The sequence below is a fragment of the Hyla sarda genome, chromosome 10, assembly GCF_029499605.1.
Source record: "Hyla sarda isolate aHylSar1 chromosome 10, aHylSar1.hap1, whole genome shotgun sequence".
Lineage (NCBI taxonomy): Eukaryota > Metazoa > Chordata > Amphibia > Anura > Hylidae > Hyla > Hyla sarda.
In genome coordinates, this window is record NC_079198.1 from 120,650,455 (window position 1) to 120,678,374 (window position 27,920).

A 27,920-nucleotide genomic window follows, 5' to 3' on the forward strand; every position below is an offset into this window, starting at 1 on the left:
CGGCGTGAACGAAAAAAGTCCAAAATTCCTACTTTTTTAATACATTTTATTTAAAAAAAATTATAAAAAATGTATTAAAAGTTTTTCATATGCAAATGTGGTATCAAAAAAAAGTACAGATCATGGCGCAAAAAATGAGCCCCCATACCACCACTTATACGGAAAAATAAAAAAGTTAGAGGTCATCAAAATAAAGGGATTATAAACGTACTAATTTGGTTAAAAAGTTTGTGATTTTTTTTTAAGCGCAACAATAATATAAAAGTATATAATAATGGGTATCATTTTAATCGTATTGACCCTCAGAATAAAGAACACACGTCATTTTTACCATAAATTGTACGGCGTGAAAACAAAACCTTCCAAAATTAGCAAAATTGCGTTTTTCGTTTTAATTTCCCCACAAAAATAGTGTTTTTTGGTTGCGCCATACATTTTATGATATAATGAGTGATGTCATTACAAAGGACAACTGGTCGCGCAAAAAACAAGCCCTCATACTAGTCTGTGGATGAAAATATAAAAGAGTTATGATTTTTAGAAGGCGAGGAGGAAAAAATGAAAACGTAAAAATTAAATTGTCTGAGTCCTTAAGGCCAAAATAGGCTGAGTCCTTAAGGGGTTAACCCAATTTTTCTTGTTATTTGCAGGGTCCCCTCCATTCCATCCTACTGGCTGCACCTAGAAGATCCTACAGCAAGAGGTAAATGTGCACATCTACATCATACAAAGCAACTGACATTTAAAAAAAAAAATCAACTGGTGCCAGAAAGTTAAACAGATTTGTAAATTACTTCTATTTAAAAATTATAATCCTTCCAGTACTTATTAGCTTCTGTATGCTCCACAGGAAGTTCCTTTCTTTTTGAATTTATTTTCTGTCTGACCACAATACTCTCTGCTGAAACCTCATAGCAAACTTCTCCTGCTCTGGACAGTTCCTGACATGGACAGAGGTGTCAGCAGAGAGCACTGCGGTCAGGCAGGAAAGAAACTTCCTCTGGAGCATACAGCAGCTGATAAGTACTGAAAGGATTAAGATTTTTTTAATAGAAGTCATTTAATAATCTGTTTAACTTTCCCATTGAAGGTCAATAGGCAGCAAAATCAGCTGCAGAAAATAGGCAGCAAAATACGGCTTGTGTGACCCAACCCTCAGGGTGTATTCACACATACAGTATTTGGGCATATTTGAAGCTGCAGATGTTATGCTGAGGATTTCAATGTAATCAAATGACTGAACACAGCATCAAATCTGCAGCTACAAATCCTGTGCATCAAATATGGGCTGTATAATGTAAGTCTGAACAGAACCCTGTTTTTACACACACACACACACACACAGTATTCAAAATCTGATTTTAACCCTTTAACGACGCAGGACGTATATTTATGTCCTGCGCCGGCTCCCGCGATATGAAGCCCATCAAATCGCGTCGGTCCCGGCTCTCATCAACGGACGGGACCCGCGGCTAATACCACACATCGCCGATCGCGGCGATGTGTGGTATTAACCCTTTAGAAGCGGCGGTCAAAGCTGACCGCCGCTTCTAAAGCGAAAGTGAAAGTATCCCGGCTAGTCAGTCGGGCTGTTCGGGACCGCTGCGGTGAAATCGCGGCGTCCCGAACAGCTTGCAGGACACCGGGAGGGCCCTTACATGCCTCCTCAGTGTCCGATCGGCGAATGACTGCTCCGTGTCTGAGATTCAGGCAGGAGCAGTCAAGCGCCGATAACACTGATCACAGGCGTGTTAATACTCACCAGTGATCAGCATAGAAGATCAGTGTGTGCAATGTTATAGGTCCCTATGGGATAGCAATGATCAGTATAAGAGATCAGTGTGTGCAGTGTTATAGGTCCCTATGGAACCTATAACACTGCAAAAAAAGTGTTAATAAAGGTCATTTAACCCCTTCCCTAATAAAAGTTTGAATCACCCCCCTTTTCCCATAAAAAAAATAAAACCGTGTAAATAAAAATAAACATATGTGGTATCGCCGCGTGCGTAAATGTACGAACTCTAAAAATATATAATTAATTAAACCGCACGGTCAATGGCGTACGCGCAAAAAAATTCCAAAGTCCAAAAAAGCGTATTTTGGTCACTTTTTATACCATTAAAAAATGAATAAAAGTGATCAAAAAGTCCGATCAAAACAAAAATCATACCGATAAAAACTTCACATCACGGCTCAAAAAATTAGCCCTCATACCGCCCTGTATGGAAAAATTAAAAAGTTATAGGGGTCAGAAGATGACATTTTTAAACGTATACATTTTCCTGCATGTAGTTATGATTTTTTCCAGAATTGCGACAAAATCAAACCTATATAAGTAGGGGATAATTTTAACCGTATGGACCTACAGAATAATAAGGTGTCAATTTTACCAAAATATGCACTGCATAGAAACGGAAGCCCCCAAAAGTTACAAAATGGCGTTTTTTCTTCGATTTTATCGCACAATGATTTTTTTTCCGTTTCGTCGTGAATTTTTGGGTAAAATGACTAATGTCACTGCAAAGTAGAATTGGTGACGCAAAAAATAAGCCATAATATGGATTTTTTGGTGGAAAATTGAAAGGGTTATGATTTTTAAAAGGTAAGGAGGAAAAAACTAAAGTGGAAAAACCCTGAGTCCTTAAGGGGTTAAAAGGTAATTCTTATGTCATTTTTGACTGCTTTGTAAAATCCCCAACTGCGAATTTTACAACTGCAGATCCAATGTGCATGGGTGAATACACTCTTATTGTGCGTGATACAGAAAAGAAAAGTAATGTTCATTAAAGGCGTAATCCGGCCCCAAGACATCTTATCCCTTATCCAAAGGATAGGGGATAAGAGGTCTGTTCGCGGGGGTCCTGCCGCTGGGGACCCCCACAATCTTTCATTCCGCACCCACCTTTGTGAGCTCTCCGCAGCGCTGGAGGCTCAGAGTGTGAAGTGTTACGACCACGGGACAGTCACGCCCCCTCCCATAGACTTGCATTGAGGGGGCGGAGCGTGACTTCACACGGGGACGGAGGCATGAGACTGAGGGCCTCCGGCGCTTCCGGAAGTACTTACAGGTGGGTGCTGCATGCTAGATTGCGGGGGTCCCCAGCGGCGGTGCCCCTGTGATCAGACATCTTATCCCATATCCTTTGGATAGAAGATAAGATGTCTTGGGGCCGGAGTACCCCTTTAAAGTTTATTTAGCATTCTGAAGCCAATGTCTACTATTACAGTGGTTAGAGCACAACACTGCAGTGCAGTAGTGTTGCAGTGTATTGTTCAGGTCCGGTAGGGGGACTAAAAATATAAATATAAAAAAAATACCAAGCAATCAAAGTAAAAAAAAAAAAGTCCTGACTATCTCAAAATTGTTTGTGGAGTTTCCATTTAAAAAAACAACTCTGCCGCCCCCCCACAAAAAAAATGTAAAAAATTGTTTCAGTGGGAAGGACTTACAGGGGTACTCAGCTGCTCAGCGTTTGCAACAGTTCCGAACACTGGAGCCGGGAGCTCATTACGTCATAGCCACACCCACTCATGACCTCACACCCCGACCCCTCAATGCAAGTCTATGGGAGGGGGAGTGACGCCCCCTCCCATAGACTTGCATCGAGGGGGTGTGATGGGGAGGGGGCTATGACGTCACGAGCTCCCGGCGGCGGTCCCAGCGTTCGGAACTGTTTGTTCCAAACGCTGAGCAGCATTTACCCCTTTCAGGATATCTTCAGAGCAGAACCTGAAGATGTTAGGTCAGTGTTTGCCATCCAGGGTGCCTCAAGCTTTTGCAAAACTAAAACTCCCAGCATGCCCTGGCAGACTTTGGCTGTCGGGCATGCTGGGAGTTGTAGTTTTGCAACAGCTGGAGCCACACTGGTTGGGAAACACTATTCTTGTCTTTGCAGACCCATTTAGTGTGTGTGAGTATTAGACATAAGAACACTGCCACCTAGAGGTGATAGCAGGCTCTGTAACCGAAGAAATTCACAATTCTCCTTCTCTTGTCGTCACCATAGTTGGGACAATTACTCATAAATGTAATTTTGTTTGTCCTATCGTAATAGGTCACAGCTTTTATTTCTGGTTCTTTCAGGTAGCAGGGCAGGGGGTATGAACCGTGAGGGGGCCCCCGGGAAGAGTCCGGAAGAGATGTATGTTCAGCAGAAGGTGCGGGTCTTACTCATGCTGCGGAAGATGGGCTCTAATGTAAGTATTGTTTCCTACAATGGCAGTATCACTGTTGGCTATAGATAGTGTATTTACTTACAGATCTGTATTCAGATAAATGAGTTGTGTTTTGTTGATTTTATTTTAACCCTTAATTTCTTCACCTAGTTGACGCCCAGTGAAGAGGCATTCCTGCGGACATACGCCGGAGTGGTCAATAGCCAGCTTAGTCAGCTGCCTCAACATTCGATTGATCAAGGTACGTGCATTACAATATTTTGTGGTAGGAAGAGTTCTAGACTTGCATTATTTATTTTATGGAGTCTTATTCCATAGTAGTGTTTCCCAACCAGGGTGACTCCAGCTGTTGCAAAACTACAACTCCCAGCATGCCCGGACAGCCTTTGGCTGTCCGGGCATGCTGGGAGTTGTAGTTTTGCAACAGCTGGAGGCATCCTGGTTGGAAAGCACCGCTCCAGAAGATACCATTCAGGCCCCTCCATTCGTCTTTTTATTTTTGCAATCGTCAGGTATATGTAGGTATAAAAAAAAATTATTTTGCAGTATGGAAATGCAATACATTAGTCATCCAGTGGAGGTAAATAGGGAGATACTATGGATTATAGGGATGTAAGAAAAAATCGATTCTCGCTATAATCGCGATTTTTCATTTGCCGATACAGAATCGATTCAAAATATTTTTGAATCGATTCTTTTAGGGATGTGGAATTTTTATCTGCGGACGCCTGGAACAGCATGTCATGTCCCGGGCATCAGGAGATAAAAGTTCCACATTTGTGGAGCCGGGCAGGCCGGATCTGACACGGCTATGGAGCGGGCTCCGACTCGTGCCCACTCCGTACTATGCGACCCCCGGCTGATTTCAGTAGCCGGGGGCCGCCGCTAATAGCCAGCATGCGGCAATCGCCGCGGCTGGCTATTAAAGGAGTATCCGGTGCGCACTTTTCTCATTTTATCCTATCCAGGCTGCAAAATAAAACGCACTTTATCTTACCTGCCAACGAGCCCCCGGAGCTCCGGTACACTCCGGTACAGGTGTTCGGTCCCCGGGCTGTATTCTTCTTACTTCCTGTTAGTCCGGCACGTCACATGGAGCTTCAGCCTATCACCAGCCGCAGCGATGTCCCGCCTCCGCTGGTGATAGGCTGAAGCTCCATGTGACGTGCCGGACTAACAGGAAGTAAGAAGAATACAGCCCGGGGACCCAACACCTGTACCGGAGCTCCGCGGGCTCGTTGGCAGGTAAGATAAAGTGCGTTTTATTTTATTTTGCAGCCCGGACGGGATAACATGAGAAAAGTGTGCACCGGAGTACTAGATCGCCGCTGTCAAAGCTGACAGCGGCGTCTATTGGGATCTGTGAATGCTCCCAGGTGGGCAATGTATCGGGATATATCGCGATGTATCGTCACCTAGACGGTATCGCGATTCGAATCGAATCGCCAAATTCTTGGCGATTCACACCCCTAATGGATTATACCTCCATCGTAGGCTCCAAATGTAATGGGAACCGAGCCTAAAATTCTGCACGAAGATTCCGCAGCAGCAGAGTCCCATTGTATTCAGTGGGATTCTGCTGCGCTGTACACTTGGCGGAATTTCAGTGCCCGCAAAAAAATAAAAAATAAATTAACCTGTCCATTCTTTCTGCGGACTTCTTGCCAACTATGAGACAGCGCATTCAAGTGCGGTCCTAGTGCCGGCATATTGCGCCCGCGCCCACAGGCTGTGGAAGATTTTCCGTGCGGAAGTTGAGTTGTTCTTTTCTGTTTGACCACAGTGCTCTCTGCTGACACCTCTGTCTGTCTCAGGAACTGTCCAGAGCAGGAAAGGTTTGCTATGGGGGGGATTTGCTCCTACCCTGGACAGTTCCTGAGACAGACAGATTTGAACCATTCGATTTGAAAACATTTGTTATCCACCAGAGTACCCCTGGCTCCAGAAAGTTAAACAGATTTGTAAATTACCTATTAAAAAAAATCTTATTCCTTCCAGTACTTATCAGCTGCTGAGTTATTTTCTGTCTGACCACAGTGCTCTCTGACCACAGGTTTGCTATAGGGATTTGCTCCTACTCTGGACAGTTCCTGATACAGACAAACAAGGTGTCAGCAGAGAGCACTGTGGTCAGACAGAAAAGAACTCAGCAGCTGGTAAGTACTGGAAGGAATAAGATTTTTTTAATAGAAGTAATTTACAAATCTGTTTTCTTTCTGGAGCCAGTTGATATGAAAACATTGTTTTTCACTGGAATACCCCTTTAAGGGGGTAACCCTGTGTCTAAACTCCCAGATCTCCATGCGATCCATCTTCTGTAGGATCTGCTGGAGAACCAAATCTGATCCATGGAGGGAACTTCTCACAATTACAGGGTCTTCTGGTGATACCACAGGACACATCACTGATCTATGGAGTCTGGGCCTTGACTGTGCAGAACATGAGGTCACATGACACTTTAGGCAAGGGGTAACTGTCCAGGCTGACTGCTGTAGGTTCTAATAGATCATCAATAATTCAATAATCGACTCCGTGGAGTGATCTCCGCCATGCTTCCAGCACCGTTGTATGATGATCAGGAGTTAAAGGGGTTATCCAGGAAAAAAGGTTTTTATAGATCAACTGCCTCCAGAAAGTTAAACATATTCGTAAATTACTTCTATTAAAAAATCTTAATCCTTTCAGTACTTATGAGCTTCTGAAGTTAAGGTTGTTCTTCTCTGTCTAAGGCTAAGTTTCCACTTGGTTTTTTACTGGCAGTTTTTGGAAAGCGGTCACTGCATTTTTTGAGCCAAAGTCAGAAGTGGATCCATAAGGGAGGAGAAGTATAAGTTCTTCCTTTATATTTCCCACTCCTTTTGAATACACTTCTGTCTTTGGCTCAAAAACGGTAGTGGCAGTATTCCAAAAACTGCCAGAAAAGTGGAAACATAGCCTTAGTGCTCTCTGATGACACATGTCTCGAGAACCGCCCAGTTTAGAAGAGGTTTGCTATGGGGATTTGCGTCTAAACTGGGCATTTCCCGAGACACGTGTCATCAGAGAGGACTTAGACAGAAAAAAACAACCTTAACTTCAGAAGCTCATAAGTACTGAAAGGATTAAGATTTTTTAATAGAAGTAATTTACAAATCTGTTTAACTTTCTGGAGCCAGTTGATATATAAAAAAATTTTTTTTCCTGGATAACCCCTTTTAATCTAGAATTTTTTTTCCCCCTGCACTTGATCTTTACCCGGATCCAGTCTCATTTGAAAATCTTTTCAGTTCTTCAGATGCAAGAGATCAATTCTCCAGTCTCTTTGCAGTGAGGATCCCCCGTTGTGAAAATATCTGTATGAAACGGGTCATTTTATAGAGTCTTTTCATCCACTGTCTGGTTAAACTACATAAAAAGAAAACGTACATCAAATGGCTTTCCTTGAACTCTACCTTGTGTGCACTTCTACATAAGTAAAATTAGACACTGATTTAGGCTGCGTTCACACGGCCGTCTAAACCTGTCCCGTTCTTCTCCCTTCAAAAGTAAAAACGGACTTAAAAAAACAGTAACGGATGTAATCAGTTTGGATCAGTTATTGTTCAGTTAATAAACAAAAAAAATAATTTTTTTTGTTCTGAGCATGCTCAGAAGTAAACGGATTGAAAAAAACGGATGCAAACGGATGACGTTAAAGGCTAATCTGTTTTCCATAGACTTCAATGTTAAATTTACTGTATCAGTTATTTTCTTCTGTGTTTTTTTTTTTTTTTGACTGAAGAAAAAAATTCTGTATGTGCCGTTTTTTTTTTCTGCCGTCAAAAAAACGGAAATGAGTGCCGACGGATGAAAACGGATTGGTAAAGAAAATTTCCATTGACATGAATGGGATTTAAAAAAAAAAAAAAACGTTTATAATCCGTTTACAGCCTGCAAGAACGGAACCGAAACGGGGATTAAAAAAACGAGGACAGACGGCTGTGTGAACGCACCCTTAAATGGGCATAGAGTATTGTGGTTTGTGTTCTTGTTAGTGGCGCCGTCTGTCATTCTTATGGACATTTGCCATAAAGTGATGTCCGATATCCCGTAGAGGCTTCATTTTTAAAGCGTTAATGGGTTTCTATATTCTAGTATTCTAGACCTTAAAGGGGTACTCCGGTGGAAAACTTTTTTTTTTTTTTTTTTTAAATCAACTGGTGCCAGAAAGTTAAACAGATTTGTAAATTCTATAAAAAAATTGGTCTCCTTGCCTGATGGCTGGCGATGCAGGGGCCAAAGGATTGCGATGTCACAGTCACGCCCCGTCCCCTCAATGCAAGGTCATCATGCCCCTCCCATAGACTTGCATTGAGGGGACGGGGTGGGACGTCATGTGGGCCATGGCTGATGTCACGATCCTCCGGCCCCTGCATCGCCATTCATCAGGCACAGAGCTGATGACACCAGATGACAGGGGGTGCTGCAGGAGAGATTGTGGGGGTCCCCAGCGGCAGGACCCCCCAGACATCTTTTCCCCTATCCAAAGGATAAGATGTCTTGGGGCAGAGTACCCCTTTAAGTCTCCAAACTGTGGACATCCATATGTTGCAAAACTACAACTCCCAGCATGCCCGGACAGCTGGGAGTTGTAGTTTTGCAACACATGGATGTCCATAGTTTGGAGACCAATGTTCTAGAAAGAATATGGAGCGCCCCACCCTCCCTCTACTGTAATGAGCATCATCCAGTTCGTGAGCAGACGAAGGGAGAGAATTGCAGTCGTAATTTTGTCCATCTGTCCATTCAGTATGACCTTAGACGACCCCCGCCACCAATCCTCTTGGGGACACGGCATAAGACTTGTGGCAAATGACCCCAGTCGGTCACTGGCTGACCAGTGGAATTTCAAATTCAAAATCCAGGTGGAATTTGGTTTCTCATTGCTTTTATTGTTATTTTATTATTAATAATTTATTTATGATTTATTAATTGTATTTATTATTTATTAAATAATTTTATTTTATTATTTATTTTATTATTATTTATTTATTTTAATTATTATTATTTATTTTAATTATTATTTTATTTTTTAATTTTTTCCCCGCACAAGATGTGTTGCTATCGGGGATATATTCAAAACCTGTCCAGAGAAAAATTTGACCAGTTGCCCATAGCAACCAATCAGATCGCTTCTTTTATTTTTGAAAATGCCTGTGAAAAATGAAAGAAGCGATCTGATTGGTTGCTATGGGCAACTCAGCAACTTTTCCTCTGGGCAGGTTTTACTAAATCTCCCCCGTAGTCCTGTTATGAAGTGTATATAACATATATGTAGGATAATATCAGCATATGAGGCGATGTATCCTATGAATGGCACATAAATTAAGCCAGTGTTTCCTAACCTGCGTTCATTCAGATGTTGCAAAACTACATCTCCCAGCATGCCCGGACAGCCTTTATCTCTACAAAGTATCTTCAAAAAGTAGCATTATTTAAATGTGCACTCTCATTAAAACTAATTTTTGCTATTGCACTCCTTATGGTAAATAAAAAAAATCTTTCTAATGTTTTGTTTAAAAAAAAAAAAAATGAAGTTTTCTATGTTTTTGTGTTATAAAAAAGCTGCCACTAGGTGTCTCCCTACTTGTCCAGAACACCTTTTTCCTCATCTTTTGTGCAGACTTTGACTTTAAAGTCCAAAATCAATAAATGCAGTCTGGAGTGCTGTGAGATGGTGTTGTGCAGCCTTAGCCAATCATAGCTCTTCTCACACTGAACTGCTTTTCTGGGCTATGTGTAGCAGAGTGAGGGAGGAAATTCTCCCCTGTATGGCTTCAGATCATGTAAGTCTGTGAATATGACTAAAACTGAGCAGAAAATACAGAGCGATATTACGATAGAAAACTAAAATAATAAAAATTAAAGGCAGGGGGTGGTTTATCATGATGGGGGCAGTGACCTGGGAGGATTATAACATTTAACAAGATCATGACAGGTACTCTTGAAATCTGCAGAATGTCTGTTCATGTTGAAGATTTATTGCAGATTTTCCAGAATCTACAATAAATCTGCATCTGTTGTGGTATTTGAATCTGAATTGCTGTGGATCTACAGAAAAAGCCGCAGCTGAAGATTTCAAATGAATTGGTTTATTTATAAACATTAATACGTGTGTGTATATGTATGTATGTGTGTATATATATATATATATATATATATATATATATATATATATGTATTAGGGATCGACCGATTAGCGGTATGGCCGATATTACCGGCCGATAATCACGATTTTGGGCATTATCGGTATCGGCAATTACCTTGCCGATAATGCCCCGCCCGCACCGCGACCGCCCATCCCCCCCGCCGCACCGCGACCGCGTCGCACCCCCCACCGTAGTGCTGGGCGGTATACCGGTATGGATTTTTGCCCATACCGCTATACCGGTCTGGCACCTCCCCCACCCTCCGAGTCAATAAAAAAAATTAAACTTACCCGTAATGGGGGTGGTCCGGGCCATCCATCCTTCGTGTGGTGTCCGGCGGCATTCCGGGTGGAGGGTGAACCGGTCCGGGATGTCCTCCTTCTCCGGGGTCCTCTTCTCCGCTCCGGGAAGGCTCCGGCCTAGTACACTGCATAGACGCCGCTACACCGTGACGTCAGGTGCGTCGCTGCGCACGGGCGTCACTGCGCAGCGGCGTCTAGGCCGGAGCCTGCCCGGAGTGGAGAAGAGGACCCCGGAGAAGGACAGCCCGGACCGGTTCACCCTCCACCCGGAATGCCGCCGGACACTACAGGAAGGATGGATGGATGGCCCGGACCACCCTGAAAGGTAGGGGGAGAGAAGCGGCGGCGGCGGCCTATGGCACAGCAAAAGCCACTGCAGTGCATTGATTTAAAGCGCCCGCTTTAAATCAATGATCTGCAGCGGTGTCGCGAGGGGATAAATAGCCGATAACTTATACCGGAATATCGGTATAAGTTATCGGCTATCGGCCCTAACCTCCACAGATTATCGGTATCGGCCCAAAAAAAACTATCGGTCGATCCCTAATATGTGTGTGTGTGTATATATATATATAAATATGTGTATATATATATATATGTGTGTGTGTATATATATATATATATATGTGTATGTATATATGTGTGTGTGTATGTGTGTATATATATGTATGTATATATATATATATATATATATATATATATATATATATATATATATATATATATATATATATATGTGTGTGTTATATGACTCTTGCACAAACGTATCATAGATCACTTTGACACTTTCTTTGGGTCTCTAGCACTTTCTTTGGGTCTCTAACAACTGCACTTGGCCCATCCATAAAACGGACACAAACTTGCCTCTGTATTAAAGGGGTACTCCGGTGGAAAACTTTTGAACTGGTGCCAGAAAGTTAAACAGATTTGTAAATTACTTCTATTAAAAAAAAAATCTTTATCCTTCCAGTACTACTTAGCAGCTGTATGCTATAGAGGAAATTCTTTGCTTTTTGAATTTATTTATTTTTGTCTTGTCCACAGTGCTCTCTGCTGACACCTCTGTCCGTGTCAGGAACTGTCCAGAGCAGCATAGGTTTCCTATGGGGATTTTCTCCTCCTCTAGACAGTTCCTGATACGGGCATCAGGTGTCAGCAGAGAGCACTGTGGACAAGACAAAAAAGAAATTCAAAAAGAAAAGAATTTCCTCTGTAGCATACAGCTGCTGATAAGTACTGGAAGGGTAATGATTTTTTAATAGAAGTAATTTACAAATCTGTTTTACTTTCTGGCACCAGCTCATTTAAAAAATAAATAAATTCCATTGGAATACCCCTTTTAATCTTATGTAAAGTGCCTAATGCTGCAGTTATTTCTATATATATATATGTTGTGCCTCCCCATTCTGACCACTAGGTGTCACTACAACACCCTCCAGCCATCAGGCAGAAGATCACTCATCGTCTTTGTCATCTCGCTTTAGGGATGTTTCTTGTGTTTTCTGCTGACACCACTATGCAAGTTCCTGCAGGAAGATGAATTTTAATGTTTTATAGAGCGAAACTATAGACTGCCGACATACGTGACAGCCTCTGCAGCCTCATGATAGATCTCCTCGCCTGCTCTGCTGTGATCAGGTGACCGAGCGTCTCCGCAGAACGTGTGCAGTCGATGCTGATGTCTTATTGACTCTTGCGCTGAGCGCTTCCTATCCGAGGGGAGCAGATTGTGTTAATTATTTTTGGTTGTTATCATAGCCTTGAATTTAATATAAGACTGAGAGGGGCCGGACTGTACACAGTGAGATTAGCGGATGTCTGGGATTTGCATGACTGCGCCTGTGAAATCTGCTGTGAAGAGTTTAATTAAGACGCCACAATTATCCAGGAAAGGCTGATTCCTTCCGACACGTTGTAATTACCTGCAAATAGTGCCGTCCATGTAGTGTCCTGATGTAGTCACTTGTCATGTATGATAAAAAATAACCCTGGTCAATGTGCTTGTATAATCTCCATAGTCCAGTGGTCTCTAACTGTGGCCCTCCAGAGGTTTCAAAACTTCAACTCCCAGCATGCCCGGACAGCCGTTGGCTGTCCGGGCATGCTGGGAGTTGAAGTTTTGAAACCTCTGGAGGGCCACAGTTAGAGACCACTGCCATAGTGGCTTCAACATGTTCATGAATGGATAGATTATATGCACCATTTGTGTGTGTGTGTTTTCTACCAGACAGGCGTGTATATAAATGGATTACTGTGCTGACACAGTACAGTTTGGCGCAGTCCTGTCCCAGCTGCGGCAATAGTCTGATTTACAGCCTGTATTTCTATTGCTCGCTTCTTCCCAGCCAATGGTCAGGTAGGTTGTGTTCTTCACACATTATAGGGTATATAGTTTGTGCTGCATTTTCTCACAGAAATTGCCACTTGCACATAGAAAAACTAAGACTAGACAAGAATAGAGAGAGTGAGGGCAGCCTCGAGAAAACACCAACTTGGCTTTACAACCAGGATGTCTAAAAGGCGAATGCCAACAACATAGTGCAACCTGAAACTTCCTAAGTGCAAGACAAAAATGTGCAAGACAAAAATGTGCAAGACAAAAATGTGCAAGACAAAAATGTGCAAGACAAAAATGTGCAAGACAAAAACGAAAAATAAAATTGATAGATGTTCATGCACTATAATGTGGTTGTCTGGGCAGCAGAAAAGGCTCCCCGCAGCTTTACTTCTGCCCTATCCATTTCTCTGAACTATATTCGTAAGGTATCGTTTTGAGACAAGAAGAGGGTGGTAGTGGAGCGCTGGGGTGCAGAAGAGAGAGGACCATTTCTTATCCCCATATGACCCTATTAGATGCACATTTAGGAACAAACTCACTAAAGATATGGAAGGAGATTTATCATTCTATTTAAAGGGGTACTCCACCCCTAGACATCTTATCCCCTATCCAAAGGATAGGGGATAAGATGTCAGATCGCCGGGGTCCCGCTGCTGGGGCCCCTGGGGATCGCTGCTGCAGCACCCCGCTATCATTACTGCACAGAGCGAGATCGCTCTGCACGTAATGACGGGCAATACAGGGGCCGGATCATCGTTGCGTCACGGCTCCGCCCCTCGTGACCTCACAGCCCGCCCCCGTCAATACAAGTCTGTGGGAGAGGGGCGTTGCGGTCGTCACGCCCCCTGCCATAGACTTGCATTAAGGGGACGAGCCGTGATGTCATGAGGGGCGGAGCCATGACGTCACGCTGCTCCAGCCCCTGTATCGCCCGTCATTACACACAGAGCGAACTCGCTCTGTGCAGTAATGATGGCGGGGTGCCGCAACGGCGATCCCCTGGGTCCCCAGCAGTGGGACCGCGGCGATCTGACATCTTATCCCCCTATCCTTTGGATAGGGGATAAGATGCCAGGGGTGGAGTACTCCTTTAAACGTTTGGTTTTTATATGACCATTTTATTTTAACTTACTTTTGCTTACATGCGACCTATTTATCAAATAGTCGCACGACCTTGATAAATAAATCGCACGTAAGCAGAACCCGGGAAACCGGCTTACAAAAGCATTTTTTAAAGCAGAAAATATTTCCCTTATGTTAAAGGGGTATTCCAGGAAAAAACTTCTTATTTTTTTTTTTTTTTTTTTATATACCAACTGGCTCCAGAAAGCTAAACAGATTTTTAAATTACTTCTATTAAAAAAATCTTAACCCTTCCAATAATTATCAGCTACTGAAGTTGAGTTGTTCTTATCTGTCTGGAAACAGTGTTCTCTGCTGACATCTTTGTCTCGGAAACTGCACACAGTAGAAGAGGTTTGCTATGGGGATTTGCTTCTACTCTGGACAGTTCCCGAGACAGGTGTCATCAGAGAGCACTTAGACAGAAAAGAACAACTCAACTTCAGCAGTTCATAAGTACTGAAAGGATTAAGATGTTTTAATAGGAGTAATTTACAAATCTGTTTAACTTTCTAGAGCCAGTTGACTTATATATATATATATATATATATATATATATTAAAAAGTTTTTTTTCCTGGATTACCCCTTTAAAGAAGTCGCCCACCAGCCTGTCCTCTGTTACTAAGCAGCAGTATAAATGTTTAGACTGCAGCTTAGTCATATTGTCATTTCTGCTCTGTGTGACACATTACTAAGACCTATGTTCAGCAGGGAGTCAAAGTCCAGTTAACGGGGATTGTCTATTTGCATAATAGATAAGGAATATCTGATTGGAGGGGGGGGGGGGGAGCAGATCGTTGGGGCCCCATCGACCACAAGAACATAAGTCACATGTCCCCCTATTATAATAAAGCCGCTGTCAGGGATGTGCACTGCCACCCCTTATAACTCTTTCATGGACCTGATAAAAAGTAGTATGGTGCTTGGCTCTTTCCCATAGGGTACGTTCACACTACGGAATTCCACGAGCGGAACTCCCCGGTGTGAACTTAACATTAGTGTGAATGGGTCTCTGCGAGACCCGTTCACACTGCGGAATGTCAGCGGCGGATAATTCCGCCGTGGAAATGGTTCCGCGCAAAGAAAGAACATGTTCATTCTTTGCACGGATTCCGCATAGCTGTCAATGGTGACTGCTCAGTGTCCCGCGGCCCTAGCGCCGAAGCATCATCGGCGGCCGCCTCCAGGCAGAATCTCCGCTCGCGGAATTCAGCGAGCAGAGATTCCGCAGTGTGAACGCACCCTTAGGCCTATAGAATTGTAAGTGACTTGCATTGGATTATCTGGTGCCAGTCACGTGCAACCTACAACATAGATCTAACATTCACAATCCTTATAACAAAAGTCCCCATGTAGCCATCTCCTAATCAACTGGCTCCAGAAAGTTAAACAGATTTGTAAATTACTTCTATTAAAAAATCTTAATCCTTCCAGTACTTATTAGCTTCTGAATACTACAAAGGAAATTATTTTCTTTTTGAATTTCCTTTTCTTTCTGTCCACAATGCTCTCTGCTGACACCTCTGTCCATTTTAGGAACTGTCCGGAGCAGGATAGGTTTGCTATGGGGGTTTGCTTCTACTCTGGACAGTTCCTGAAATGGACAGAGGTGTCAGCTGAGAGCACTGTGGTCCAGCAGAAAGGAAATTCAAAAAGAAAACTTCCTGTGGAATATTCAGCAGCTGATAGGTACTGGAAGGATTAATCTTTTTTTTAATAGAAGTAATTTACAAATCTGTTTAACTTTCTGGCACCAGTTGATATAAAAAATACAAAGTTTTACAGTGGAGTACCCCTTTGGGCTTTGGAGTAACTGTATAAGTATCTCTCTCCCCCTACAGGACAGGAGGTATAATGTCACAGAATTGTAATTGGTTTTATCTGGTTTCCAATGTACAGTGTTTATAGAGCTCTGTGGGAGCCGCCTCCCTGGTTGGGATATATGTCCACTAAGGCAAAAGTAGCCTACACGGTACTGTCCTCCATCACAAGATATTCTGCTTACAGTCATCTCTTTGGCTGCTCTGGAACCACATGTCCCAGCATGCATCTGCCAGCCTGAGGATAAGACGTCACATAGTCACAGTATGCCCAAGGATGACCTATAAGTATATAATAGGATTAGATTGCTCGAAGGGATTTTTATGTCAGGCTTTACCCCTTATTCATAATCCTCCTTGATCTGATCACTGCCTCACGTCTATGTATTGGGCCTTGTCTACCACATCCAAACTCAAGGGGGCGCCAGTAGACATACGGTTATCAATTACATATTGCTGGCGTGTGCTATAGATCTATCTTTTTCCGTCTATTTTATTTCAGACCTGATATATTAACAAAGGTGATGGCATACAAAAATGATAAATAGTGGAAAAATAATGTTTTAAATTATATATATATGTGTGTGTGTGTGTGTATATGTATGTGTATATAGAGGCTTCTGTGTACTGCGTTATGCTGAAATAAAGTTCTGAGTTTTTACCTGCATACTACAGTTCTGTGCCGGACTATCTTCTTTGCTGCTAATTGTGTGAGCCGGAGGCGGTACCGGCGTGTCCGCAGCACGGACTTAGGAGCAGCTGCGGGTGTGGTGAGCGGCAATCCATTGTTGTACATATATATTTATATATATATATATATATATATATATATATATATATATATATATATATATATATAATATTTTTTTTTTTTTTTATATCAATACAACATACTAAAACCTGTATTAAAAACTTGGGAAAACACTGATCAGCTGATGTAGATATCATTTACCTACACAGATATCAGTCCTTTTTAATATTTGTATGTACTGAGATCATCGGGCCTAAGTGTCTGGCAGCCACTTTTCTCTTGCCTCCATAGAAGAGCCATGCTTATTCAGTCAAAACAAAATGCTTGGTTATTGTAGAGTTTGGGAAAACGTCAGCTTTGTGTCTATTACCAGCTTAAGTAGACACTACATGTTCAACAAAGTGGAGAAATCCATAATTCAAGCAAATGTAAGAAACTTTCACTCTGAAGGAACAAATGGATCCGCTCACTGAGAGATCAGATTACAGCTGCCCATAGAAGCCTTAAAAGAGGGGAAGGGGAGAGGTTAAAGGGGTACTCCGGTGGAAAACTTTATTATTTATTTTTTTAAGTCAACTGGTGCCAGAAAGCTAAACAGATTTGTAAATTACTTCTATTAAAAAATCTTAATCCTTCTAATACTTATTAGCTGCTGAATACTACAGAGGAAATTCTTTTCTTTTTGAAACACCGAGCTCTCTGGTGACATCATGAGCACAGTGCTCTCTGCTGACATCTCTGTCCATTTTAAGAACTGTCAGGAGTAGGAGAAAATCCCCATAAAAAACCTTTCCTACTCTGGACCGTGCTTAAAATAGACAGAGATGTCAGCAGAGAGCACTGTGGTCGTGATGTCAGCAGAGATCTCTGTGTTCCAAAAAGAAAATAATTTCTTCTGTAGTATTCAGCAGCTAATAAGTACTGGAAGGATTAAGATTTTTTTAATACCGGTAGAAGGAATTTACAGATCTGTTTAACTTTCTGGCACCAGTTGATTTAAAAAATTTTTTTTCCCACCGGAGTACCCCTTTAAGGCACTGAAAACAGAGAAAAGTTGATAAAAGCTCTAGTAAGAGTTTATATCTCACCACAGGGCATATACTGCCCTATCGTGTCTTCCATTCTGCTGCTGCTCCTGAGAGTATATTATGGAGATACAGGGCAGAAGGTTCACCTGTTGTGTGTGTGCAGTGTATGTAGACATCATAGCAGCTAGTCTACACCCACTAGCCCAGGAGCAACTGAAACGAAGTTCTAGAGCTGGTTGTCAGAGATGCTGGGAGTTGTGGTTTTGCAACTTCTAGAGGACAGTGCAGTAAATGCAGGTTGCTTCTGATTTGAGGCTTTACCCTATAGAGAGCCGAGCAGATGTGATGTCACGGTCCCACCCCGCTTGTGACGTCACGACCACGCCCCCTCAATGCAAGTCTATGGGAGGGGGCGTGGTATCATCACGCCTCCTCCCATTGACTTGCATTGAGGAGGCGTGGCCGTGACATCATGAGCCTCCGACACCCTATGAATAGGGGGATAGGCTTGATTCCAGCTCTACTGGCTCAGATTAGACATATATCCATATCCTTAAGTCTTATTTGTACCAAAACTGTCATTTGTAGAACTCTCTTCTTTTAGACAAAAACAAACCTGCTTCATGCATAGTAGTTTCCAGTGCAAAACAAGAAAATAAAAAACATTGGACCAGAAAAAACGTATATTTTTTTTCCTTGATCAAAAAGAACCCCATATCATTAGTTTGAAATCTTTTCTAGGTTCTGATCAGCTCAGATGTTATAAACAGTCACATTGGATAAAAATGTGTAAAATTTAAAATAAGCTAATTTTTTTTCCCCCTCCACCACCGAACGAGCAGATGACGGCACTGATGTAGGTGTCTGCTGTGTAGGAGGACCTATCACTCACATAGCCCTTCTCCAGTATCGGCATGGTCTCTGTATATACGGCACCTACACAGCTTTCTGTATTTTAGTAGTAATATATATCATGCATGTGTTTAATCCCACACGACTACTTTTACTACTACTGTCAAGCGCAGGATGGCTGCTGTTTAGGCCTTAAAATGTGTGTGTGACTGCTGCTGTATACTGCCAAGTGTCGACATAAACAAATATACAGTTGATAGAAGATCAAGGGAAAATCGGCACTCACCAGAACTTCATTTATTTGTGCTTTATTGCAGATAAAATACTCACATAAATAGGAAGGGAGACATACAGTGGGGGGATTCAGGGCGACAAAGCTCCGTTTCGTACAAGAAATGTACTTCCTCTGGTCGGAGGAAGTAAATTTCTTGTACAAAACGGAGCTTTGTCGCCCTGAATCCCCCCCACTGTATGTCTCCCTTCCTATTTATGTAAGTATTTTATCTGCAATAAAGCACAAAGAAATGAAGTTCTGGTGAGTGCCGATTTTTCCTTGATCTTCTATCAACTGTTTATATGGAAATATTTTGCTAACATCCAGTAGCACCCTGTTTTCACCGATCCAATATACCCGCAGTGCCGCTCGCACCTCTTCATATTCAGTATAAAGAAATATACACCGGACAAAATGTTGGTATAAAACTCTTTCTCTGCAAGAAAACTCAGAGTTCTCAGAGAGAGAGAGTTCTGTTTATTATACGGAAGCGCATTAGTTTTTACATTTGACAAAAAAGGGAGGTTAGTTATCACGTCAAAATCATCATGTTCTATTTTGATTGGTTATTGGAGCTTTGTGTCTGTGTATATTAGCATATTTAAGCATCTATTTCTTTCTTGGCCAAAGTTCACTTATGTGGCTCTCCCGCTCTCATACTGGAAAATCCCAGATCTTTGTCCTTCTATACAATCTGTATCATCTTCAAACATTTTGTCTTCTGACATCATCCCATGCCGTCATCCCATGGTCTCCATCTTAGTTGCAAGCAAATAGCAAGCTGATATATGGGTTATAAGGAAAATGGTTTTTCTACAGCATAGTAGCATATATGTCTATTTCATATATTTATATCTCAGTAATCAAAATAAGGGTCATCCCTGTCACTACCACTGCTACAACGCATGGGCTGTCGGTATTATAAAGTAGGGGCGGACAGGTTAGACTGCATTCACACGGGCAGCTTTGAAAGCCAAAGCAGAATTGTAACATAAAGCAAAAAAGAAAGGAATTCTTTCCCTTGGCAATCCCCAAATAGTGGCTTTCCACCTCTTGCAGAACTACAAGCCCCAGAATGCCCAGACGGCCATAGGCTATCCAGCAGTACTGGGAGTTGTAGTTTTGCAACAGCTGGAAAGCTTGAAGATCAATAATCTACTAAGGTTTTTAAGAAAAGGCAAATAACTGCAAATTACGACTTCCTTGTATCTCGCCACGGGCGTGTTGTATGAGAATTGCGCTGCAAATTACACTTCGTGTTACGGATTTAAAAACAAAAAAGAAATGATTTTCTGATTTATTTTTTATTTTTTTTCTACATTATTATGGGGGGCAGACATCTTGCCTGAGCTGTTTTTTAACAGCATTTAGTGACATGCTTTACAACAGGACCAGTGTTGAGGTCACTTTACAGGGGAGGGGGGAGGCTGAGTTCCTATTGTCTTTTATCTTCTGGTATCATCTTTTGCCGTAATCCTGTACTGATCACTTTCCAGCTGCCTCCTCCTTATCATTACAGGCAGGACAAGAAGTCAAAGCTTAGTTTTAAGCCTAGTGGCCAGAATAAAAACAAGATGTTATATTTTTTATTTTATAACATAGATCGGTGTTTCACAGTCAGTGTTTGGCTGTCCGGGCATGCTGGAAGTTGCAGTTTTGCAACAGCTGGAGGCACACTGGTCGGAAAACAATTTTATAGATAGTAAAATGGAAAATTTAAAAAAACAAATCGCCTGTAAATTCTTTAAAAATATGTTAAACTTGGTTTAAACATTAGGTCACTTTTTGATGATACAGAACCTTATAATTAGAAAATTACCTATTTCTTAAATCAAAAACAAATCTTTGAGTACGGTCACACATGGCGCATCTGCAGCGTATTTGATGCTGTGGAGGAGCTACTGCCCGTCCCTAGAATGTGCATCCAACTGTTCTGCCTCGGTGTCCTGCTAGCAGCAGCAATCCACCGCTATGAGCAGACACACAGGAAGCTGCAAGTAGTGCAGCTCCCCAGAAATTGCAGCCGCTCCCTCAGCTGCCACGATGCCTGGAGTACACTTACACTGCACATGTGTGCATGCGATTCGCAGCTTCCTCTGTGTCTGCTCGTAGCCACAAATTTCTGCTGCGAGCAGGACGCACAGGCACAGCAGGAGGCGCACTTGGACCGGCAGTAACGTTTTCTATACGCTGCAGATGCGCTATGTTTGACTCTACCCTTATACTGTTTGTTTTGTTTTTTTTCTTACAATATTGTTGCCTATGTCCATGGGGCTTGGTGATAAACAGATCACTAAATGATGTTAAAGGGGTACTCCGGTGGAAAACTTCAAATTTTTTTTTTTTTTAAATCAACTGGTGCCAGAAAGTTAAACAGATTTGTAAATTACTTCTATTAAAAAAAAAAATCTTAATCCTTCCAGTACTTATTAGCTGCTGAAAACTACAGTGGAAATTCTTTTCTTTTTGGAACACAGAGCTCTCTGCTGACATCACGAGCACAGTGCTCTCTGCTGACATCTCCTGTTCATTTTAGGAACTGTCCAGAGCAGGATATGTTTGCTATGGTGATTTTCTCCTATTCTGGACAGTTCCTAAAATGGACAGAGATGTCAGCAGAGAGCTCTGTGTTCCAAAAAGAAAAGAATTTCCTCTGTAGTATTCAGCAGCTAATAAGTACTGGAAGGATTAAGATTTTTTTTTTTAATAGAAGTAATTTCCAAATCTGTTTTAACTTTCTGAAATCAGTTGATTTAAAAAAAAAAAAAAAATAGTTTTCCACCGGAGTACCCTTTTAACAGTCAAACCAAGAATCTTTTATTGAAAAGAATAATGATAGCAGTACAAAAGGCAAAAGTTACATAGTAAAATGCCTCTTCAGGCATAAAATCACATAACAGATAAAACAGAGAACATCGGAGTACCCTTTTAAAAGGGATACTCCGGGTAATTGAACTTATCAGTCTGATTGCGAGTGACAGCCCGCTCAGCCAATTTCCAGCTATTACTGCTTCCCATCACTTGTGCTGGACTCTGAGGGTGAGGGCCGAGCGCACTGAAGGCGAGTAAGTAGCTGTGGCCTGTACAGGAGATCACTGGGGGTCCCAGCGGTCGGACCCACAATCCTGTGGATAGGTGATAATTGTCTGATGAAGTGTTTCCCAACCAGGGTGCCTCCAGCTGTTGCAAAACTACAACTACCAGCATGCCTGGACAGCCGTTGGCTGTCCAGGCATGCTGGGAGTTGTAGTTTTGCAACAGCTGGAGGCACCCTGGTTGGGAAACACTGGTCTGACGAGTACCCCTTTAAAACAGCTCAGCAAGATGGCAGCCCACATTTAATGTACAAAAATCAGGGGGGGGAAATGAATAAATTACAATTTTAAAATAGAAACCGATTAGAGGGGCGGAAAAACTGCTCTGATCTGGAAAAAATCTGCATAGTTAGGGACTATTCACAATACAGAATCTTCACCCGGAAAAACTCCGGATGGAGAATCCGTGAGCAGCAGGTGCTGGCAGAACAAGCTAGGGCTAGGACCGCTCGGAAATGTGCCTCTATAGATTGCAATTAATTTCCGTGCGGATTGTTCTGAAAGAATGAACATGTTGATTCTTTTGGCGGATTCTGAGATAAGGAACTTCTACGGCAGAACATCCTCAGAGGAAATTCCACAGTGTGAATACTGCAACAGAATTCTATTGAAAACAATGGGTGGCTGCTGCACTGGATTCCGCTTGGAAAACACATAGTGTGAAATGGCCCTTACGAGCTTAAAGCGGTACTCCAGTGGAAGACATTGTTTTTAAATCAACTAGTGCCAGAAAGAGGAAACAGATTTGTAAATTACTTCTATTTAAAAATCTTAATTCTTCCAGTACTTATCAGCTGCTGTATGCTTCACAGGAAGTTCTTTTCTGTTTAGATTTTTTTTTATGACCACAGTGCTCTCTGCTGACACCTCTGTCCGTGTCAGGAACTGTCCAGGGCAGCATATGATTGCTATGGGGATTTGCTCCTGCTCTGGACAGTTCCGGACACGGACAGAGGTGTCAGCAGAGAGCACTGTGGTCAGACTGTGGAAAGAACTACACAACTTCCTCTGGAGCATACAGCAGCTGATAAGTACTGGAAGGATTAAGATTTTGAAATAGAAGTAGTTTACAAATCTGTATAACTTTCTTGCACAAGTTGATATGAAAAAAATTTTTTTTCCACCGGAGTACCCCTTTAGGGTCTATTCACACGTACAGTATTCTGTGCAGGATTTCAAGTTGTGTTCGGTTTACACTGAAATCTTCAGCAGAAAATCCTGCGCATCAAATCTGCATCCGTACGTGTGAATAGACGACCCTTAAGGAGGTCCTACTTCACTGTCTGTGTCGGAACCATTCTGGCTTCATATTCATGAACAAGGAGGCTCTGGATGAGCTTGTGTATAGGCCACCCTCAGATTGGGGTTTACTGCACCACATGACCTTATAGAAGGACACCGAATGGTGGTAAGATGACGAGGCATCCTATAAGCGAGCGTGTTATGGGAAGGCAGTTCTTTTTCTTTTTTTTTCCCCCTTAGCTTTAATAGAAATACATAACAACATAAAAGGAAGGAATGCGTCAATCGTTGGCGGAGGTCACGGTAACGTTCCTGCAGACGTCCCACTCTTCGCTCCCCGATCCTCAGGGTCACTTTCTGCAGGAGACGCGTGGATCCTGGACGCCGCTCCGTACTGTGCCGTCCTCATTAGGTATCCGAACGTCAACCTGCAGCTTTTTCGTGCCCTTCGCGGCTTATCCGTCCCGTCGCCATGGTAACTGGAGAGCGGTCTCCTCGCTCTGCTGGTAAGGGAAGCAGCTCCCAGTAGGATTGTCATGATGGGGAGGGGGGGGGATTATTAAAGCGCAGGTTCTTGGCACTTCTCCATGGCTGTCAGTGCACACGTGGCCCCTGATTCGCGGCCGTGCCGCTCTTTTCGGTATGATGTGGGTTTAGCTTCACTGGCGCTGAAGGTGGTTGTGACCGGGCAGCTTAATTGGCGTATTGTGTGGGTGCCAGCTTACTGTGATGTCGCTCAGACATATGGACCGTGTCCTGCTGTGTGTATTACCCCAGCAGGTGGTGCAGATATCTACAATTCAAGTACAAGTCCCCCACGTTATGTGTTATCCGTATGGCGCCGACATAGTCTGCACCCACTGTGGCATAAATACTAATGTAGTGGATATCAGCGTGTCAAAAAATATCAACGTGTCATTCCATTTATCTGTTCTCTTTGTATTGTGAGGTGAAATAGGACACAAAGCCCTTGAGACTATTTAGAGCAGTGTTTCCCAACCAGGGTGCCTCCAGCTGTTGCAAAACTACAACTCCCAGCATGCCCGGACAGCCGAAGGCTGTCCGGGCATGCTGGGAGTTGTAGTTTTGCAACAGCTGGAGGTACCCTAGTTAGTAAACACTGCAGTAAAGTTTTATTTGTTGGACTTGTCTATAGAGCGGGATTAAAATAAAAGTCCATCTGTATTACATCTATTTTTCAGTATACAGTGGTCCCTCAAGTTACAATATTAATCATTTCCGGGACGACCATTGTATGTTGAGACCAGAACTCTATGGAAACCTGGTAATTGGTTCTAAAGGCACCAAAATGTCATCCAAAAATAGGAAAAAGTGAAAATTAAAAGAAAAATAAGTAGATAACGAATATAGATAAAGCAAATCCTTACATATAAAAGTAATAAAGATCTGCTGGGAGCTGTAATCACTGTCTATGTCAGTGTTTCCCAAGCAGGGAACCTCCAGCTGTTGCAAAACTACAACTACCAGCATGCCCGGACAGCCAAAGGCTGTCTGGGCATAATGGGAGTTGTAGTTTTGCAACAGCTGGGGGCACCCTGCTTGGGAAATGATGTTCTATGTAGAGGACAGGAGCTTCTTCAGGGTCCTGTACAGTACGCAGTGTCCTAAAAAAAGTAACATGGAGCCGTCCTCACCTGGTGTCCAAAGGAGCACAGGAGTACAGAACATGTAATACCTCCCTGTACTGTAGGGGGCGCTACCAGACACCAGTCAGTGCATGCACTTCAGTAATACAGGGGTTTTTACCAGTGAATGCCCATTCTGATTGGTCGGTTCTTCCGGCCATTGACAGGTTTCACACATCTGGACTGTCTGTACATTGTATGTTGAGTCTGGTTTCAAGTTACAATGGTCCAGAAAAAAAAAACATTGTATGTTGGGGCCATTGTAAGTTGAGGGATCACTGTAGTTTATTTCCCTGCATTAATATTTATTGTACAGTAATACAGATGTGATACAGATGATGCCGTTGCCTTCGTGTTACAGATATATAACAATATGTCAATCAATCCTCGCGCTCAGATAAGCGCCCAGATCTTGCCTATCCCTGAAGACACGTCTGCCTCCTGTTCTTACCTTTTTCTCCTCTTTCTTGCAGGCGCTGAAGATGTGGTGATGGCGTTCTCCAGGTCAGAGGCAGAAGATCGGCGGCAGTAACCGCAGCGCGGCCCTTACCAAATCCCAGAGCACAGATGGGAGAAGCGGAGGTGCCCGGAGATCCCTCGGATTCCTCCTCTTCCTCCTCCCTCTCTCCTCTTGTTTTTAGAGTCTCCCCAAATTTCTAATGTGATTTTTAATTTCATCCTTCCACTCTCGAGACTCTCCCCAATGGCTGCTGACTTCTGTATTTCCACAAACCGACCAAGACAACCCGGCGGCCTGTCTACCGGAGAGCGGACTCCTTTTTTGCCAGCAGAAGCGTGTTTTATTTTGCCCGTAACTTTTTTTATGTTGAGTTTTGTCATCACTCCTGTTTCCGAGATGAGACAAATTCAAGCCGCACTCCCCCCCCGACTGATATCCAGCAGTAGCGAGACCGGAAGCGCGGTTTTTGATGGCAGCCGGTGAGGTCTGTGCTCTCCATCGGATATGCTTTTTACAGACTTTTAGGTTCATATTGTAATTTTTTTTAATTTTTATTTTATTGATGATGTCAGCGCTTTGGCTGTTACACTGTGTTTTTCTTTTTTTTTTCTTTTTTGACTTGAAAGAAGTAAGCTTTTGCAGTATTTATTACCAGTGTGGGGGAGGGGAGGGCGTGATTTCGGGGCTTCTGTCTTGATTTATTTTTACTTTTAGAAGCACAAAAAAAATTGCAGAACGAGTTCATAGTTTTTAAAACCTTTTTTATTTGATCGGAAGCCAGAGATGTGCGGTCTGAAAAGAGGGGCGTTGGCTGCTTCATTTTATTGTTTTTGTTCTTTTTTTGTTTGTATATTGTAGTTTGTATATGAATATACATCATCTTGTGCCATACAGGTCGTGTTGCCCAGAGCAATCTGTCACCGGGAGCCTGCAGTAATCTCAAATGGAGTAAGCTGTCTGGCAAAATGTGCCTCCTCCATTCCTTACGGGGCTTATCACAAGCCATTCTAGAGTTATGGGGTCTTCTTATACCCGTCTAATTCCTGAAACCGGGCATGCATAATTATGATGCACTGGAGGCATGGGGGGCTTATCTGGGCCAGGGGGAGTGAATAACTTCCCTGCATTACACGCTCTTATGGCAGGATCTCGCGAGACTGTGTCTGTTAAAGGGGTACTCCGGTGGAAAAAGTTTTTTTTAATCAACTGGTGCCAGAAAGTTACAGATTTGTAAATTACTTCTATAAAAAAAAATGTTCATCCTTCCAGTACTTATTAGCTGCTGAATACTACAGAGGAAATCATTTTCTTTTTGGAACACAGAGCTCTCTGCTGACACCATGACCACAGTGCTCTTTGCTGCCATCTCTGTCCATTTTAGGAACTGTCCAGAGTAGGAGAAAATCCCCATAGCAAACATATGCTGCTCTGGACAGTTCCTAAAATTGACAGAGGTGTCAGCAGAGAGCACTGTGGTCATGATGTCAGCAGAGAGCTCTGTGTTCCAAAAATAAAACAATTTCTTCTGTAGTATTCAGCAGCTAATAAGTACTGGAAGGATTAAGATTTTTTTTTTTTTTAAATAGAAGTAATTTACAATTCTGTTTAACTTTCTGGCACCAGTTGATAAAAAAAAAATAAAAATAAAAATTGATGAATCAACTGGTGCAGATTTGTAAATTACTTCAATTTAAAAGCTGTATGCTCCACAGGAAGTGGTTTTCTTTTTGAATTTCCTTTCTGTCTGACTACAGTGCTCTCTGCTGACACCTCTGTCCATTTTAGGAACAGTCAGGAGCAGGATAGGTTTACAATGGGGATTTGTTCCTACTCTGAACAGTACTGCACTGCCCCAGCGTTTGGGGGGGGGGGGGGGGAAGCAAAATGTTCCGAACGCTGGGTGCGGGTTGTGGGGGGTCGTGACGTCACACCACGCCCCCTCAATGCAAGTCTAAGGGAGGGGGAGGGGCGACAGCCACGCCCCCTCCCATAGACTTGTATTGAGGGGGGGCGTGGTGTGACGTCACGACCCCCCCCGCAGCATGCACCCAGTGTTCGGGACAAAATGTTCTTAATGCTGGGGCAGTGGAGTACCCCTTTAATGTGGGATAGACAAATCGTAAAAAGGTTTGTGATCAGCCCCCCATCCTAAGAAAACTATACTTACCAGTACATAGCGATTCTAGAATTGACCACGGGTTCTCTTTTAGAGAAGTCTTCATTGGTGAATTGAACCTGTTCCACAAAAGTTTACCCTATATTGTAGAAGTGGCAAGTAAAGCTTCCTGTAGCCTTATAAGAGAAGCTGCCGGGACTATAAATGCCCTACAACCACCCCTAACACTGCCTGGTGCCAAACAAAAAAAAATCACCCTTTCCAAATCCCATTTTAGGATAACCAATCACATACCCAGAGGACTAGGGCCATTAGACAACAAAGGGACAATTACTCATTTGGCTAATGGAAAAGGGGCGTCATTCAACTGGTGCGCCTCCTGCTGTTGCAAAACTACAACTCCCAGCATGCCTGGACAGCCAAAGGCTGTCCAGGCATGCTGGGAGATGTAGTTTTGCAACAGCAGGAGACACACCAGTTGGGAAACCCTGGTCTAATAGGTGAGGGTTCTATGGGACTGCTGAAAATTA

The 27,920-nt window shown here is 42.8% G+C and overlaps 1 protein-coding gene across 1 annotated transcript; it reads left to right on the forward strand.

The window, feature by feature from the left end:
- Positions 1-650: 650 nt before the first annotated feature.
- On the forward strand, positions 651-26,718 carry CTNNBIP1 (catenin beta interacting protein 1). Its single transcript, XM_056543547.1, has 4 exons — positions 651-703; positions 4,085-4,197; positions 4,327-4,417; positions 25,288-26,718. The coding sequence occupies exons 2-4, from the start codon at positions 4,102-4,104 to the stop codon at positions 25,344-25,346; spliced, it is 246 nt and encodes an 81-aa protein (XP_056399522.1). The 5' UTR covers positions 651-703; positions 4,085-4,101; the 3' UTR covers positions 25,347-26,718.
- Positions 26,719-27,920: the final 1,202 nt, after the last annotated feature.

Bases quoted from the DNA above. Each gene is read 5' to 3' on its own strand.
- CTNNBIP1 (XM_056543547.1), top strand. From the start codon at position 4,102: ATGAACCGTGAGGGGGCCCCCGGGAAGAGTCCGGAAGAGATGTATGTT. The intron at 4,198-4,326 runs GTAAGTATTGTT...TTCTTCACCTAG, and splicing joins TGCGGAAGATGGGCTCTAAT to TTGACGCCCAGTGAAGAGGC. The intron at 4,418-25,287 runs GTACGTGCATTA...TCTTTCTTGCAG, and splicing joins TCAACATTCGATTGATCAAG to GCGCTGAAGATGTGGTGATG.